At 39.9% G+C, this 19,944-nt stretch overlaps 1 protein-coding gene across 1 annotated transcript; it reads right to left on the reverse strand.

Moving 5' to 3' along the window:
• LOC18774912 (regulatory-associated protein of TOR 1) lies at window positions 220–12,149 on the reverse strand. The gene is made up of 23 exons (XM_007208329.2): window positions 11,392–12,149; window positions 9,360–9,462; window positions 8,417–8,499; window positions 8,171–8,329; window positions 7,964–8,080; window positions 7,686–7,843; window positions 7,166–7,320; window positions 6,907–7,051; window positions 6,747–6,825; window positions 6,466–6,567; window positions 5,888–5,971; window positions 5,661–5,771; window positions 5,006–5,359; window positions 4,705–4,894; window positions 3,920–4,480; window positions 3,371–3,697; window positions 3,138–3,261; window positions 2,348–2,481; window positions 2,099–2,244; window positions 1,874–1,975; window positions 1,564–1,649; window positions 1,249–1,333; window positions 220–1,128 (listed from the first exon to the last, which is right to left on the reverse strand). The coding sequence occupies exons 1-23, from the start codon at window positions 11,686–11,688 to the stop codon at window positions 790–792; spliced, it is 4,041 nt and encodes a 1,346-aa protein (XP_007208391.1). The 5' UTR covers window positions 11,689–12,149; the 3' UTR covers window positions 220–789.

Genomic DNA, 19,944 nt, shown 5'->3' on the forward strand with positions numbered 1-19,944 from the left:
TTCGATTGTTCACTTCATTTTTTACTTTTATTACTTTAAACACCATGGCATTGAATGCCACATGATTCAAAGCTTTATACCACAACGCAAAGTAAGATGATCTTATAGTTGCTCTCTTTATTTACAACAATTAAAGACGGTCTTAATCAATGGCTGAAATACAGAAAACCCAGAAGCCAGATTCGATAAAGGCTGGTAAAAAGACGAGGGAGAAGAGGAGACGCCAACTCAAACAAATGGATGAATTAATTACAAGTTACATGATGGTTAATTAACGGCAAAGCGACTCACAAATTCAACAGATTACAAGATGCGCAAACGCTAGTTTGTTTAATCCCCACGTCATGCAACACTAGGATTATGATCATTAAACTGTGTTGCTCTTACAAATTGAAGGGATGGGAATAAAAATGAACACACCAAAATGAGGAACTATATAGAAAAAGGGAAGTTTATTTACACGCATTTACCCTATATAACCGATTATTTTCCAGAGCCCCGAATAAATATGCAGGAAATTATTCCCCACAATTGTGACCATCTACACCTGAGGCTAATGAATATCATAGCATACAGCATCATCGGTAGACAGCACCCTACCAAAGCTTCCAGACCCACCCGCCCATTGACGCCTAAGAGGAATTGGGCGGCGGAATATATTATCACACAATGGAGCAGATGCACCGAAAGATCTGCAATGGCAAGATTGCATTTGAAGTCCATCCACTTGCACTGCCTTCCAATATGAAAGAAACCCTATTCGAATCAATGAGGAAAGAACTAGCATTCTCATCTAGCTTGAGAGTTGTCGTCAGCATAGATGGATGCGCAAGCATCTGCAGCACCAGCAGCAAGCAGCACTTCATAGGGATGGAAGGCTAAGCAACTGACAGGACCGATCTTTTGGGCCATGAAGGAAGGGTAGTATCTTATGGTACCTAATTGTTCACCCTCCAAACTAAAGACTTTTATGAGTTGTTTGGCTGATCCACTGGCAATGATGGGGGCATGTCTATGAACAGCTAAAGCTGTCAGTGAACCCCTGTGAGCTTCAATTGTCAGGTAGGCCTCCCTGTCATTTCTGATATCAAGGAACTGAATGTCACCTGCCTGAGACGCACTTACAATCTGAATGAAGACGAGAATGTCATGTAAGTTTCACTTTCACAAGAATGAATGTAAGAGCTGCAATAGTAAATGGATGATCTAGGATTAACTTCAAAATGAAAAACAAGGGTCTCCACTTACCTTAGCAGGATCAAGCCCAGGCTGAAAGCCAATCCCCACAACTCTTTCAACCTTCTGAGTGTGTGGTCGCGTTGCACAGACAAGCCTAACATTTACAAACGCACAAGATTAAAGCAGTCTCTTATGCAAATCGTTATCACATCAAGACAAGAAAGAAAAATCAAGAGCTAAAGCTCAAACCCTGCAGCATATTATTATTCATTTGCTAGTAGTTGTAGTGTTTTCATAAACATCATAGCGAGTATAATTTAAACATCAGGCAGAATTCCATGACTAATATTTGCATCTTGCCAGAAGAAGATATCAAGAGCTTACATTTCAGGAGTTCGCACATCATAGAGTCTAACAGAACCGTCTACAAAACCAGCTGCAAGTTGTCCCCCATGAACTTGAGAAGCAGACTACACAAGATACAGTAATTATTACATTATTCATTTTCTGCATCCAACATATTACATAACTAACAAAATCAATAACGTCAAAAGCGTTCCTAATTTAATCAAAGAATCAATTACAAATCCCCTGTATGGACTACGAGATATGGATATAATTCTCATTAAGCAGAAGTGATACAACTACAGTTGTAAATAAAAATCAGAAGTAAGAAGAGGGGGTAAAAACTCACCAGCGCTGAGATGCTACAATCTGATGAAGAAGGAATAGAATTCACAAGCTGCTCTTTATCCAGATCCCAAACCATAATGGACGATATCTCACCAGAAGCATACTAGCAAACATAACAATGGCAAAGTAATAGAAACAATTATTTACAACAACAAAAAAGAATAAGCAAACCAAAACAAACGTGTCCTACAGCCCTGACTGATTGCATCTTAAAGAAAGCAAGTACCAGATATCCTGATTGCTGTTGCCAATCTACAACAGCATTCAAACTTCGCACGCCAGGTTTATGACCTTGAATTGAAGAAAATGCAGTAACAAGCTTCTGTCTACCCTTCAAAGTATAATCTTTCCAAATTCGAATGTTTCCATCACCTAATTATATGACCGCAGAAAAGGTGCAAATAAATCAGAAAAATTCAATAATAGCCCAACCTGACTAACAAGCAACAAAGATTTCTGTAGTATAGAATATTACTTGAAGCAGCAAGAAGCAAGCTGTCATCAAGCTCATTCACAAGGCAGAGCTTGGAGATTCCTTTGTCAGGAAAATCATGGTTATCAAAGCTGTTGAGAAGGGTAGCCTCCTTAGCCTCTTGGTAATTCCATACCCTATAAATAAATAAACACCAAAATGTTAATACATCATCAGATTTATACTGGACTCTGGACTGAGAGTAATCAATAAATTCTAGCAAAGAAAGCTTTGCAAATTAAGCAACATGAACCAAATTCACACATGCATGAACCCATTTTCAAGCAAGAATTACCCTAAACCCAAACATAACCTCATGGTTTGAAAGAAAGAAACAATAATAGGCCATTTCTTTTTTCAAATGAGATAGGAATCCTCCATATGTCATGGAAAATTAAAATGCCAGAACCAGAAGGGTGCAAGAGTGACACACTATACAACTAAGGAAAATATTGATAGTGTGATACACTATTCAACCAAGGAAGAGATTGCTAGACATCCCAAGTTATAAAGAAATCTCTTCTTTTATCACATAGAAAGGCAAAATGCAGGAAAAACGTCTATTATATAATATACAAACCAGAAAGAAAGTACCATTGTACTCAATGGGCACTCAGTATCATACAAACCAGCACAGTTGTATTTGTTTGTGCTAGTGTATCAGGAAGAACCAAGAAAAAAGTAAGCCTTACTATTTCACAAACACACCAATGCACACTATCTGACAAAATCAAGCCATACATCACAAACATTTAAAGCTGCTGAAAATTTGACCAAGTGAGAACCTACACACCTGATTCGTTCATTCTCGTCTGCCGCGATTACAATAGGAGAAAATGGTTCCAGCAAGATTGTTTTCGTACCCGTCTCAAATTTTGTGTCCCAGCTAGCAATTTGATTGTTAAGTTTGCTAACAGCTGGTCAAGAACATGGAAGATTCATTAATTCCATAAACAAAGGCTAACACAGAATTTAATGAAAATAATAGGTGAAAAAACAAAAGGAGAATTAGAGAAGAAAACAAACACGAGTGCTGGCATTTAGCAATGTGCTCCAAGGCAAATTTTTCTCTCTCCTCTCTTCTGGTTAATATTTCTTTACTGTCATCTGCAGCAATGAGAAGTGGCTTGGAGAAGTGCCCACAACTCCAATTGTAGATTGTTGATTGTGGAGGAACACTGCGTTCTGAGGCGCCAGAAGTTCCCCCAGAACCTAAAAGCGGATCGGCTAATCCAGAATCTGGACTCATTAGATGAGGCCTGAACTCTAAAGAATAAACTCTCCGCATTCCAGTCAAGTAATTTGGCCGAGGAGGGCTGACAGGAGGAGTTCGGAATGTTAAAGGCAAATGACCTGTCAATAACAGTGCTCAACTAAAGAACTAAAACTGGAAGTGCAAAAATAGTTTAAATTGACAAAATAATAGCATGCATTGAAACATCAAATGGAGCTAAATGTCAAGCAAAAATATAACTAGCAGCATTCAGCTTATTAACTGGTCCCTGCAATTAATAGAAAAAGGGCAATGAATGATAGCAAGTGATTCCCGCATAGTTTTCATCAGAATATCGTTACCTCCATTCATATCAAACCACGAAGAAGATCGAGCTAATCCAGGAGATGCTGTAATGGATTCACCAGGTCGAACACTGTTATTACTGGACTTTAAAGGTTTTGCCACCACTTGTTCAATTCCTATAATGGCCAATACCTGTCGACCAAGGCTTGCAATGCGTGGAGATGGGTCCTTCGCTAAGGTACACATAGCCAATACACACTGAGAATACATTGCATTGTCCAGGGGTTTTGGTGGTGAAAGGTTGACACCACCATTGCTCACACCATCATTTAATATTCCAGAATCAGAATGCTGAGATGAATCGTCAGACAATGGAGATCCATGCATAATTCCAGAACTCGCAAGGGGGCTGCTGGTGGAGACTCTTCCATCTCGAACAACCAATGAGTTATCATTGGTCACTCTCAAAAGTGGACCAATTTGAGATGAAACAACACTACCTTTAATATGAGACAAAGAGGGCAAGGAGTTCAGAAGAGAACTGGATTGTGGTTTCCAATATGCAGCAGCAATTGACTTGAGGTGCTTGTTGTGGCCAAAGGCAAAGCGTCCCAGAGCTGACAAGATGAAGAGGAAACCATACTCAACTATAATTCCTACTTGAAATTTCTTTATTACTATTTAAAGTTCAGGGCACCATAAAAGAATAATGCTGATTTTCAGAATCAGAAGGGAGAACACTTAGCCATGTACTGGTGACTGGAAATCTAATGTGTATATATTACCAATAAGCAATAAACGTCCAACCATATGAATATGTATCAGAAGATTAATCACATACCAACAGCAACTTCGGCCCTGACCAGAGGGCTTCCATCTGAAGCAACACTTAATAGGCTTCTAACAATACTAATTTCAGCTCTAATCTTTTCATCATCGTCATATTCTTCATCTCCTCCAACGCCATCTCTACATGAACCCGAACCCACATCAAGCAGGGTACCCAGTGCAAAAACAGCAGAAGCCCTAACCTGAAATAGAACAACCTCATGATTGAGTTACAGAATCTATTGCAGAATCCTAAAGTTGTCGTTGGATAAATCATAATATGTAAAAACAAGCAATATGGTAAAAGGGTAAACCTCTGGTTGGGGCTCGGAAAGTAGAGGAGCACATATTGCAGGGGCATCTGCCTGCAAACCAAATATTTGGGCCTCTGTAAAATCCTCCCACAGCTTTCCCAGACAGAGGCAAAGCCACTGAAGAAAAAGGGGTTCAGTCTGTGTATCATTTGGAGTTGGACCCTGAAGGTGCTTCAAGCAAACATGGATCAGACCTGCTTCAATACAAGCTTCCTGACCACGTCTATGTGTATCAACAATCACTGCCAAAACGAAAGCAGCCATTGCACGCTGTTCTGGATATGCTTCCATGCTATCAAGAAACCTGATGAAATATGTATGTCCCCCATCCTTCACAAGATCAACCTGACATGACTGATTCCGCAAAACAGAGCACAATTACTAATATAGTAACTGAAACTGAAAGGGGCAGGTATACGGCACATGGAAGGAACTTATCTAGTAAAAAGGGATTGAAATTAAAATTAAAAATGGCTGATCATCAATAAAGCAAAGAGCACATCTTTGCACATCAATGATAATAAGATTTTGGATATGAAGACATTGATGCCTGAGATTGGAAGAAGGTATAAAGCAGTGAGGGCATTACAGTACAAGTCACCAAACCAATTATAGATACCTAGACATGGAATGTGTTGAAGTTATCTATATATACCTTATCAAGGGCAAGAATTTTTGTCCAAATAAATACAAGAATTTGTCGTAGTTCAGGCGTCATCGTTTGCAACAGCTTCAGAACATACGGAAATATCCCAACAGACAATGCCTATAAGAAAGAAATGTGATTAAAAAAGAAAATCCAAATATTACTCTCAAAGAACAAAGGGATTCAAACAAAAAAGAACAGCTTCAGAATATATGGAAATATCCCACAGCGCATACCAGATCTACAGCCCAGGGTCCCATATCAAGGAATCTTCCAAGAAGAACCAGAGCTCGAAATCGGTGGCATTGACTAAGTAAGACCTAAAATAAAGATGATATTCTGTCAGGTTATGTACAGAATAGAAAACCAGGCAGAGATTGAACTTAATACACTAATACATGATCATAAACAACATCACAAAATCACAAGCCGAATCAACATATTCGAAGAAAAGTAGTTCCTTTCAAGCCAACACACCAGCACAAGTTAACGACCATGCTAAACTTCATTGAAAATGATCTTAACCCAATACTACCCTGGACTAACATGCCAATTTTTCCCAGTTAACTTCAAAGCTGGATTTACCTAATCATGTACCATTACCAAATGCACACAATTAAGCAAAGTTTCTGTCAAATGCCTCATATTGGATACTAGCTCCTTGATATCAACCAGACTGGAATTGGCTGTTGTCAACCCATGTCAACAACCAAAACCAATAAGACATTATCTGAAAAATGCATATATCAAATCTATATCCAAGAAAAGCTTTTGGTTGACCCAAAACCAAAAAGTGAGAGGTGTAGCACCACACCTGAAGAACAATAGGCAACTGCTCTGGTGGTTTCTTGTGTTCGGATCCATGGTCAAGCCATACCTCAAAAGCAGTCAACTGCTCAGTGAAAAATGGACTTTGCTGAAACAAAGAAAAAGAGAATGATCAAAGTCCAAGTCAAAACGTAGGCAAAGCATGCAAAATACAAAACAGGAAACTCATACAATATTTAATTCTGCATAAAGCCATTGTCTATATGATCTAAACTGTATTACATACAAAATGCAACAATGGATATAGAACTTGAAAAACAAGCACACCTGGAACCCTGCATTAGGATCCTCCACCAATAATGGAAGCTGAGAAAGGCATATCTCAGCAGCCATGTCCCATGCATCCCTGCAGAGTGCATAATCAGAAGAGTGGCAATTGATTTAGTTAACATATAAAGCATAACTTGGGAAATATCTCGTTTAGTACCACATGTGATGCTGATGGGTTGGAGGCAACATTGGGTGAGAGATTGGAGAGCAATTTGCCGATCGCATAATTCGCTCAGCAAGTAGAAAATTTCGAAAAAGGCTGGCAACTAACAGGTCTTGTCTGAACAGTCTCTGGAAAAGATCTGCAACACAACTTATTATTGGATAGATGTCCCACCACCAAAGAAGCCATAAATGAACATCCAGATCAAAGATACTAATTATGATACATCACATCAGTAAATTAAAAAACCTACCATGAGGGAGAACATTCCATGCAATTGTATCAGTGACAGCCGTAAAAATCCAATTCAACTCCCCCAAGAGGGTTCTCCGGTCATTTTGGCGGCCAGGGATTTTATCTATTAGCGAATAATCAAGAGACTCATGAAGTAATGATCTTGTGCAGAACCTGAGAGAGTACATAACAGTCAAAGACTTAGGAAGCACTATTAAAACCTGGATTTTGTGAAATAACAGAAGGCAAGTTATAAAATCAATACAAAAGGCGAAGTGCAATGAAACCAGCTGATGAAAAAAAATTCAGGGAGTTGTGAAGTGGTGGGGGATTACAAAAATTTCAGGGACATAATCGTAATACGAACTTATTGAATAACTATAATTGATTAAAAATAATATTATAATGCCTATTATGGCTTTTCTCGTCAATAAATAATGTAACACATGCACATTCAAGTTAAAGGTAAAATGATATAGCACACCAGAACATAACTACGATATAAACAAATGTTGAAAGCATGGGATATTATATTTCACCATCTTAATGCCATCTTGATGGGAGTTGTGAGGCAAGAAGTAAACACATCAGCAGGAAATTCAGCACTTTGTGGAAGAGTCTCGTGTGCTTCACAAGCCGCAAGCAGGATACAATCCCTTGTAGATCCAGATGAGCTAGAACCCCCCCAATCATGAAGCTAACAAAATCCAACCATTACATTAAAGTCTAGACTATACAATAAATGATATCAATTCTGAAATCATGGAAACTTAAATTATCAATTAAAACAAACATTCATAACTGCATTGTAGGATACCTCAATGAATGAATTAATAATCATCCCAGCAGCAGAACAATCAAACACATATATTGAAGGTGTCTTCAACCAGGAATCAAGGTCACTTATTGGCAAGGGGATATACTGTGTATAACTCTGCACAAGAAAAAAAACAGTGAGAACCAAGGAGCACTTTATTTAAAGATTGCAACAGAATGGCACAGCAGGCTTCAAATTAGTAAAAACCTTATTAAAGAGCCAAATTTCACCATTAGCAGTTGGCTTCGGTACACCATGTCCATTATAATGGAAAAGAACTCTCTCCGACTTGGCATATTTGCGACATGTATTACAAAGTTTCTTCACTTCCTCAACTGTAGGATCAAGCTGAACCTTGTAGCGTGCCTGAAAAAACATTGTCAGCCCACATTAAATATCAATTTGAAACAATAAAGATAACAGAATGCACGCCCCAAAAAAATGGTTTCTCACCTTTGGTTGCCACCTCTCATACTGTTCACTCAAGGTTTTACCAATTTTTTCAAGAGCTTTTTGTGGAGCCATAGAAAATGGATCTGAAGACACAAGAAAAGATTAATCAAATGGTAAATTCAAAAAGAAACAAAATAGAAACATTCCAATTGTCATTTTTTTATATTTGGTTGCGAAGGGGATGATAAACGAAAGGGATAATCTGAATTTGTTTGAGTTGTAATGGTTGTGTAGACCCCAAATTCAAGCACCCCTCTTGGCAACCAAGCAAGGAATATGCAAAATATTTATTTATATATATATAACAGCAACATGCATAAATAGAAAACGGCCTCAATGAGTATCTTAGGAGTCTCCAAGGGAGTCCTAGAGATAATTATAAAAAGTATAGGGTCAAATACCATGAAACAAAGGAACCAAACACGAAAGGTGGCAAACAACCAAATCTGATTAAATGGGAGACTGACTGGTTTAACATAGTACGGATGCATCAAGGATGAAGCCACATTTCCTTTTTTCACCACAATCAAACAATTCAGAAAGATTTTTAAAAACGGAGTTTCTCAAGAGATGATTTAGTTAAACTGCATGAGTCTGTGGATGAGATAAGATACTTAACTCAAACAAATTGCAACATGCATTTACTCATTTAATTATAACGGGTACAATAAGATATTAACAAAAACAATTCAAACTTCCTTACATATTAGGTGAAGAAATTAAACCAGTCTCTAATTTTATTCACAGTAAATTATTAGCCATAGCAATTCCAAGGTGCTTTGGTTATTAAGAAATGGACCAGAGGATCTCGAAGTCACCCCCTCTGATCCAACTAGTAGTAAAAACTCAATATGCCAACCCAAAGGGCAAAAGAAAAAAAATTAATAACCAATACACAACCAACAAACTAAAGCAGCAGTAAGAATCAGCAGTGTAAAAGCACCTATCCAGCACTCCATTCGGGCACAGGGAGATATCTTAATTACATCGGGCGGATCAACGCTAATGTTTAAACATAATACTAGAGCTACACATCCCGTCTTCATCTGCAAAGAAGTTGAAAGTTAAACCAAAGCAATCACATAGTAACAACTACAATAATGTGAGAATCTTCAATCAGAACTTAAACAAGGAACTAAGCTTAACATAGGGAAAGGCTCTAATTAGGATTTATTTGAAGAATAGGGATTAAAGTTCATAACATAAACATAAAACAAAAATTTGCAGTTCTAGACTTCCGTCGCCACACTCCCAATTTTCTTTTAAGCAACATATAGGAAAGTTAATGAATGGAGAGAGTGTAATTCAAGAAGCCAAATCACACTGCAGTAAAATTTCAAATTGCAAAAGATGCATCTGTGAAATTCTTCAAAGATGACAAACTTTAGCGCTACAACATGATTACATGACCACAGGTTTAACCATAACAAAACAACATCAAGTTGCCAATCTCACAAAACACCCCCAAGACACAGAGAAATTAACAACTCTCTAGTAAGGGTGAATTTATGGCTCCAAAATTTTCTATAGAAAAATACTTTTACAACTCCGTTGACAACTGAAAAAATGCAGAAAGTTTTACATATTATCAGGATTTCCTTTTTTCATATTAAAGCAATGAACATGACTTCTACAAGTTCACTTTTCTTGAATCAGCTTCATCTCATATGTTAAACACCATGCCAGATGAATTATAGTTGTGGCCTACTTTATAGGATGGGGAGGTTGGGCAATTTTCCCACGTTACAAGAAACGACGATTTTACTTATGAGTCTCAACTTGCCGACTGAGAAAATGCACAGATGTGTCAGTACTTAGAAATATAAACAAAAAACAGGGTTTTAACAGATAACATATTCCAACCAACATTGGCACTGCCATGAAACTTCACTTACAGGCTACACTGCGAGGTTGGGAACCTAGGCATTCTCTGTGACTCAGACCCATTACTGCACCTAACTCCCTCAGATCTACCCTCCATGAGTGGAAGCCTTCAGAATTTGTAACAGTTCAAGCAATGATGCTTTGAAAATCCCCAATAAAAGCAGAAGTTGTGTCCTTTCTTGGTCTCAAGTATTGAAAGTGAATAATGTGGTATTGAAACTAACCTTTTGTCCCAGATTGAAGTTCACCAACCATTATACTAATTCTACTTGTCATATGATACATGTAATGGTTGATTGAAATTCTCCCAGGATATACCCACATCCTTCTGAAACTAATCGATAAAAGAAATATCACATCACGGTGGGAGGTTTTAACGGATCACCAAGGCCATAAACCAAAAATTAACCCTCGTTACAAACTGAAAGCAACCTTCGCCTTTAAGAAAAAGAAAATGTTTGCTTACAATAAGGAGTTTCAGAAAGGATATCACTGGCAACTGAATTGTGAACAAGGTGGCTTCTGGAGTGATTAATCCTTGTTGCCAAGAAAGGTTCAGTTCAGCGCTTATTTGGGATCTCATGACTTATTCACTCTGGTAATCTGTTAACTTTATCGAGGAGGAGTGGAAGACTTGGATTTTATCTGCTAATGAGCTATTGATCCTAAATATCAGAAAAGGGCAAGGTTTCTCGCCTATCAAACTAGAATTATGACTTCAACGACATAAAATTTGAAAGGGAATGTTAAAACTTCCTAGCCACAGTACCAAATGCCTAATTTCCAAACTCTCAAGAAAATTGATGCTGATAATCCATGAGAAAGAAGAAGGAAAAAAAACTACTTTTCATAACATTAAAAATATTGAATTAATGGTGCTTTAACTACAGCTTTCATTTTCTGCAATAAGTAATCTACTAACATATTGAAGTGAAAATGAGCCATCATTTCCTACCAAATTAGCTTAATAATAGAACTGTGATAAGGAATCTCATGTCAATGATCATAAGATTAACAATTATTGGTACTACAATAATCTCAACAGGAACAATGAGAAAAATGAAGAGCATGTACTGAAAAGAAGAGCTTACTCGATCTTTAGGCCGCCATTTGGAGACCAGACCACTATCAGATGGACCTAGTGGCACGCAAGCCTCGAAGGCGTCGTGCCGAAGTTCACACAATACAATGGTTTGGGGCAAGTAGGCCATGCTTGTGGCAGTGGTGGCCGTGGCATTTCCATAACTACTACTAGCAGTCTCGGATTCCCTTCTCTGCGAGCTCAAATCGCCGTCTTCGTGACTGGAGGCGCAGTCGTCCAAGTGGTTTGGGACCACGACCACGGAGGATTGCGAAAACCGGGAGGCCATCAAATCCCCCAATGCCATTCAAATCGAAAACCCTCAGAACACAAGCAAAAGAGCAATCAATGTTCGTACTAATTGAAAAACCATGCCCTAAAAAGCAATGGAAGCAGTCACACCCTAGGTATTATTGGGATCGAGAAAGCTGGAGAGCGGAGGAGCGAGATGGGGAGTGTGGTGTGATGGGGCTAATCAACGAAGCCGCTGAACCAGCGGCGCATGGAGATTCGCCTGATGAAAGAAAGAGAATCCAGCTCGGAAAGCCCCAGAAAATCCCAGAAACGGGTCTGAAAACCCTAGAAACCCTAGGTGACGAAGAGGATGATGGAGGCGCATAAAACAGTGGCGGCACAACGGGAAAAATAAAAAATAAAAACTCAGCAACAAAAATATGGATTTCTTTCTTCAACAGCGCAATAGGAGAGAGAGAGAGAGAGAGAGAGAGAGTGTGTGTGTGTTTGTATGTGTGTCAAGTGTGCGTTTGTTCGTGAAATTTTGTTTTTCTTTCTTTCCGATTATCTCCCCCACAGCCCACCCTCCACTGAGTTTTTTTCCGGGTCCGGGTCCGGGTCGTTTTTTTTTGCTATTTTAAACTACGTTTTTTTACCTGCCGGCCAAGCAAAAATCTACGCTTTTTTACCTCTTATGGGTTTTGCACAAACAACAAGAAAACGACTATATTTCTCTCACTCTTCCTTTGTATTTTCCTTAACTGCCGGGGGTATTGGTTGGTACCATGTACTGTTTTTGTAGGAAGGAGGCTTCAACTTTTCATAGTACAAATCAATAACCAGTCTATGTAATTGATTGCTTTGAGCCAAACTTTTAAATCCTTTTAAGGAAATAAAAAAAGAGAACAAATCCAATTGGACTATCTTCATACAATTCAGTGGTAAGTGGTATTTTCTTTTAAATAATTTTCATATTATTATCGTGATAACTTTCTACACATATACCATAAGAGTTTAAATATTCATATATTTTGTGTTTGTGAAAATGTGTATAAAAAATATGCTTATCAACATTTGTCCTAATTTTTTTGTCAAAATTTGATAGGCAGGGGAGATGTGCTATTAAAGTTTGAATATGAGATGACTGAACTATAGACTCATTGTCCATCATTTGCACTTATTAGCAATCCGTTTAATGATTTGTTTTGATAATTCATAAACACATAATAAGCACACGGCTATTTTTTATGAAATAAAACCTTACATATATAGTTAATGTTGTTTTTGTGATTGGGGACCTTAATGGTAACCTCATTCTTAGTCATAATGAACATGAGACAAAGTGACAAGTTATTATCCTTATTGATAAAGGCATATCTTAAAGAAGGTTAAAATTGGGTTTGTACAACAATAAATAGTAAAGAAACCAATTTTTCGTTTATATAAATCCAACAAAAAAATTATTGAAATAAAAATAGTAATGAAGGGATTGACTAAATGAATATCGATTTGGCCACAGACACCTCAGCAAAAAAATTGTACACGAGTATGTTGTGGTGTTATTGAATATGCTTGCTTACATTCAAAGAAGGAATTATATACTTGTGGGGAGCGTCCATTTTTGTTTCTGTAGCCACGTTGGTCTATGTCGCAAGTTGACCATGTTACCCCTCCTAGGAACCTCGTGTCCTGTCCCATTTTCATGATTTGATCGTCAAACACATGTTTGGTTGTCTTCCATTCAATTTAAGCACTTAATTCCAATCTCATCACTACCATAATTGCCTTTAACATGCACAAACTCAACTCATATGCCATTTCAAAGCATATTCTTATTTCACATATATTTGGTGGTTTTTATCATAACACGATAAGAATAGGGTGGTTAAGAATATTTATTATTTAATATCGAGTGTCACAAATATTATCTTTTTTAATATCGCAACGGCTTATAATTTGTATATTTCGATTGTGTTTAAAATTTACGTTAATCATATTTCTAATATAAATTGTAACCCAAAACCAATAAAAAAAATAAAAATAAAACATATTTTGTATAAGAGAAAATTCTCCATTATTATAATGAAAATGAAAGGCTAGTAGTGATAAGCTCGAGATTAATATAAAGTATATCCCGTGACGCATGTGTACTGACCTCATTGTGTCCCAATCAATTGTGCAAACAAAGGTAAGCTAAATGATTAAGCACTTGATTTCAAAATTAATTTAAGATTATATACTTTTACGCATGCTTAAGCAATAAGCAGGTCGTCCACGTGTTGCTTGCTGTCTCATCCAATGTCTACCCTATGGACTCTCGTGGTTGATGATGTTCAGAGAGGACTGGCAAATGGGGTTAAAAGACATGCCAAATTCTTCCGATTTGATTGCAAATTTATGCAAAACACGACATTAATATAATAACTCATGTTTTGTTCTGATTAAGACTTCTTGTTGATCACATTCAGAGGATTTTAATTTTGCAAATGTCAGAGAGGGATTATGTGTAAAGTCAAAAACATCAGCTTGTTGCCAATGCCAAGTAAAGGCACTAGAAACATGCGTTGAAAGTGAAAGGGTAGTGTTATCCTCTGGTTAAAAGAATATTACGGGTACAAAGCTTACTTAGCAAAAATCTAGCCTAGATTAAAGAATATTTGTACATGTGTAGAAAAATAGTGCTTATTTAGGACGAATTTTTCCTTGTTCAACCCAAACAAATTCAACACTTGTGATAAATATATGCCTTTAAGAATAAAAGTGAATTTGTCAAATCAACAGTTGTATAAGTGTTTTTGAAAAATAAATATTATGTTACTAAAATAGTAAAGATGATAAAAACGAATCTTAAGTTGAGCCTCAATTAGTGATGAAATTATTATTAAAATATGAGGTTTTGGTTAAGTGAAAAAATGAGTGGACTAAGGTTAGCGTTTAGGTCAATTAATTCTAAATCCCCCCATGTGGTGCGTCTTCGGTCTCAACTTAAAATTTTGGCTCCATCTTAATTTATGTGACAATTTAACAATTATAGAATAATTAAGTGATTTATCAGGGGCATTGATACGATACAAATCAATATCAGTATGTATAGAGCTAAACAAGAGTTACATTGAGCATGTCAATCAACATCAAAGAGCTATGAAAGGGAAAATTGTCTTAATTTCTAAGCCTCGCCGTATCTGGAAGGTCCATCAAATATCCACGAGCCAAAGCCAAGCTTTTGAACTCGTTTGGTTGGAAACTAAATACAAGTGTACCATGATTGATGTTTTTTTTATAGCCAGCACGACACGTGAAACAGGTCGGGGTGATCACTACACTCCCCCAAGATCTTATCAAAATTTTGATTGACATGACAGTGCCTTGTTACGTGGCTTGCATTTGGAAAAAGTTGGCCTGAATTCCAGGTGAAATAAGGTCTTCATGCTGTGTATGTGAAGTGACGTGATCCCAGAGAGACTGACTTTGTTAACCAAATGCAACAATGTCTGATTGAAGTTCCAATTAAAATCTTCGGTTATGACTCAAAATCTGAGTGCTGGCTCTAATATTGACAAACACATACATTAGTGAATGCATTTGGTCACAACGTGTAAATATGTGAGGCCAACATTATCGTTCTATGTAAATGAAAGAGTGCTAACAAACTCTAAAATTAATTGAGTACATTTTATAATTTAAATATATTATAATATTTTAATTAAAATGTAAAATTAATTAAGTACACCCTATAGAACTACCAAAAATACCTTTAATACACCATAATACTTGTACCATTATTTTATAGTTGATTTTCAGCTTGATTTTTTTATTAGTGTTTATAAATCTTTGACTTTTCATATAGATTTATACTTCTACTAAAATTGTTGACATTTTTTTTGCAATTCCAAGTTCTTGCAATTCCGAAATACAGTTTCTTTCTTCTTTATTTTTAACAAATCTTTTATAATATTTTATTTGTTGTCCAAATCATAATATTATGTTGGTAACTTTGTATGTATTAGACACTTTTTTCAGGAACAGTTGCTGAAAAAATTGGGTATAGGGATCTGTTGGCAAAAATTAACATGGAAATGGTAGAGGATGCAGTACGAACTGCAAATGCAAATGAATTTATCAGAAATCTCTTAGGTGGATACAAAACCAACATAGGACAAGAGGCTTAAGTTTGAGTGGAGGTCAGAAGCATGTAGGAGCACGTAGTTTCACCATATATACAAGCTTAGTAAGGTGTACTTAATAAAATTATATTTGTTTCACAATTTCATATATCATTTTTGGTCATTTTATATTAGGATAAATCAGTAATTCAATATATACTTTTATAGTAGAGTGTACTCAGTTAATTTTATGGTTCGTTTAGCAGCACTCTAAATTAAAAATAGCCAAAAACACAAGGGTGTAAAAATCCTGTAATATTATTTCTGTCTAGGGTTTAGATTAGATATATTGTGGTGGAGGTACGTGGGGATGTTGATGCGAAAAAGTGGTTTTACACGTGGTTCTCCCAACTTAGTGATATTATGTCTTCGGAAGGGAATTTGCCTTCGGAAGATTAAGTTCCTGCAAAAGGACACGTTCGGTAAGACCTTGGGATACCGGTGTGGTACCTGCCGAAGGCTCTCCGATGCTTAAGTAAGTACGGATTTAGTAAATATCAGATTACAGATCAAGCGGTAGCGTACCGTTGATTTCTCCAACTTCCTTTTGGGGATAGGGGTCCTCTTATATAGGCCTTGAGAGGCGTGCATTGTGCTCATATTTCCGATGTGGGACTGTAGAAGCGGATTGTGAGCATGACACGTGTCCTAGGGCAAAAGAGTCAAGATGTATAGCTTCGGTAGGGTACATGCCGAAGGATTTATTGTGATAAATATCGATTCCGTCCACGTGTTTGGCAATCACAGGTCGTTTATTTCCCGTATAAATAGTAGTCCCTCAAGTTCTCTTCCGAAGGTCCTTCGGAAGGGAATTTAGTTCTCCCTGGCAGTTCGTAGGTGCCCTGCCGTTCGGTAAGCTCGTTTGGAATAGACTCCCCTGAGACCCGAAGGGTCGTCGATGCTGAGAGGGGTGAGGGCAGAGATACGCTTCGTCTTCCGTGCCTGGCGTGCTGAGACGCTTCGTCTTCCGCGCCTGACGCGCAATCAACGTCGCCATTCACCGTGTGACACGTAGCCAGCGAAGCCTCGCCTGACGGTCGCATTTATGAGCCGTTTGGTTTCCCGAGGCATACCGTTGCAGCGCTCTCCCTATAAATAGAGGATGCTCCAGGCGTAAAGCTCACTTTGCATTTGAGAGTTGACGCGAGAGCTCTGTGTAGGTGATTTCCGAAGAGAGTGAACGGCAATCCAGGCGATTTTCACAGAAGTTCTTGGCATTCAAGGCGATTTTCGAAGCCTACATTCGGCAGTCAAAGCTTCCCATAATACTCAAGGTAAGGTACCGTTCGGTATTCCCAAAATACTCTCTTTATTTATCTGTACGTATTTTCTTGGGGTAGGCTAGCCGATTGTTAGTAAGGTTTTCCTTCGGTGGTCTAGTGAGCCATAAGTAGCGACGTAGGCATCGGTAGGGTAGTTTATGACACGTCCTTAGCCTTCCTTTCCCTGTTTTGTAGATGTCTGCTAGCGAGTTGTCCTTCGGCAGTGAGCCCAATGCGTTCGATGAGGAGTTGTCATCGGGCTGTGACACATCCAGCGGGGCTGCGAGCCTCGAAGTCGAGGGTGGAGAGGACACCGATGTTGAGATAATCGGTGAGGAGGTGAACTCCGTTCCCACCCACGGCATCGGTAAGGGACTTATGACGGGGCAACCGTTTCCCTTGGCCGCGGTCTATAAGGATGGTACCCACTTCGGTACCTTTGAACATCAGCCGGAGGCTTCCACCTCCGGTCGTGATGAAGGCGTTGCTGGTCCCTCTTGGCCAAGGGTGACGATCATCCACCGGGAGCGGTCTAGGATACCGGTGGGTGTGCCGAAGAAGACCCTGTTCGGGGTCGATTACTTGGAGCCCAACAAGATTACCGAACGGAAGCTGGAGAAGATTAGGGCCGAGTACCTCATCCCGAACTCGGTGAAGATGAGGATTCCGAGTCCTACCGAGTCCCTCAGCGACCATGGGGATGGTGAGGTCACCTTCTTCACCGATGTGCTTCTGCAAGGAGTTAGGTTGCCGTTGCAGCCTGCCGTGCAGAAGATACTCGCCCAGATAGGGTACGCTCCAGGCCAGTACAATCCCAACTTTTGGGTGGCCTTGATGGGGGTGATAGCTGCGTTCAGGATTGCCGGGGAGGAGGAGCCCTCCTACGAGCAGTTCTCGTATCTGTACAGCATCACCAAATCCAAGAGTGCCGATCACGGCGGCTGGGTTCAGGCGAACTGCCTGAAGGCTTCAGAGCGGGGGCACTTTATCAGCTCGATGCCGACTTCCCAGAAGTTGTGGAGGAATCGGCGGGTGCTACTCTCCGGTGATTGGGAATCGCCATCGGGAGTACCCCCACGATTTTCGGTACCCACGACGTTTCAAATTGCCGGTAGGTTTCCGAGTTACCGATCGGTGGGCTGACCATTGCCTCTCTTCACTCTTATGTTATCTTGAACTAACTCTTGAACTCACTCTTTCTTCGGACAGGTAAACTCAAGCAGCCGAACCCTAACCAGAGTGAAATTCGGCAGCTCGACAGAGTGAGGCTGAAGGTGCCTGCTGCCGAGCGAGTGTATCCGCGCTTCCTCTTCACCAACAATCTGATCAGAGCCGGCCTCGTCAACCCTACCGAGGGTAAGTATACTATGCTCCCCCTTTCTTGTATTGTTTGTTTGTTTTTTTTGTGCATGCCGACTGACCGATTGTTTTTGACCAGTGACGGATACAAGGAGAGCTGCCGAGGCCAAGAAGATGAACGAGTCCTCCAGGAGGCGCCTTATGATGGGCCTGGAGGGCAAGAAGAAGAAAAAACAGCCCGTGGCGTCTCCCGTTCGGCAGGCAACGGATCCCGAGGACGTGACCCTCGCGGAGCGCCTGCGACAGCTGGGCGCTGAGCCCGTCGCATGGCCGGCTGCCGATGCCCCTGCGCCGAGGCAGTCCGATGCCGATGCTGCTGCCTCCAGAGCTGCCGGGAAGCGGCCGGTGACAGTGGACTTGGAAGCCTCGCCGGCTTCCAAGCGGAGCCGTCCGTCGGAGGCTTCGAGGGCCGTCCTTGTGGTGGAGGACGAGGACGGACCTACCGAGGCCGTCACCATTGCCTGCCCGTCGAAGACAGTGCAGTTCGTCAACCACATGATCCTCGGCCGGAGATTGACGAACTGCCGAAGAAGCTTCTTCGGGAGCAGGCCGGACGCGCCTTCCGTCTTCAGGCTTCGGTAAGAATTCTTCCTTATTTCGTCCGTCCTTTCCTTTTCTTTTTTGTGCTGTGGGGCACCCTTCTGACTCTCTCTTTGTTTTGAGCAGGCGTCTATGGACATGTGGCTCTGCGTCAAGCGGGCCATCTCTGCTGCTGAGCGGGCGAAGAAAGCCTACGACGATGGCAGAGCCAAGGTTGCCGAAGTGGGCAACGCACTCCAGGACCACGCCCAGCTGCTCAAGGAGAAAGAGGCTGCCGAACGGCAGGCTCTCGCTTTGGGGGCGAAGGCGGAGGAGATGCGGGTGGCCTTGGAGGCAGCGCAGGCGGCGGCTAGGGATGCCGAGGCGGCTTCGGAGGCGGTTCAAGATGCCTTGGAGGAGTCTGAGCGGACCAAGGCTGCGGAGATCGAGGCTGCCGTTCGGTCAGCTATCCAGGGATACCGCTCGTCTGAAGAGTTCACTGCCCTACTGGATGGGGAAGTTGGCTCGGAGATGGCGGACCTGCTGTACCGATTCAAACGGTACAACCCTGGGCAGAAGCTGAACCTGATTTCGCCAGTTTGCGGCTCGGGTAGCCTGCGTGACGCCCAAGACCTGCCAGGGGAATTGACGGATAAGACAGGGGTACAATTAGGTGGTAATTTTAAAGGATTTTAAGCTCTTTTATACAGTTATGACTTTCAGCTATTTTATACTAGCTTCTCTGATTTTTCATACATTGATATCTTTATATTTGATTAGTTATGCAAGTATATTCATCAGTGTATTTACATGTCAGTTCCTTGAGATTCGCACGAGTTATATATATATATATATCTTATATATATTTGTTCAGGTATACGAGTATATTGATAAACGTATTTATTCTCGTTTATTTGCATACCTTGCATTGAGATATAGTCGAACCATAGATTTATATCCTTAGTTATTTCAAACGGGGGTTATTATGTTTATAAAGTTGTTTCCAAAAACCTTATTTTTGTCCAC

This window comes from Prunus persica, chromosome G6, assembly GCF_000346465.2.
Source record: "Prunus persica cultivar Lovell chromosome G6, Prunus_persica_NCBIv2, whole genome shotgun sequence".
NCBI classification, from domain to species: Eukaryota; Viridiplantae; Streptophyta; class Magnoliopsida; order Rosales; family Rosaceae; genus Prunus; species Prunus persica.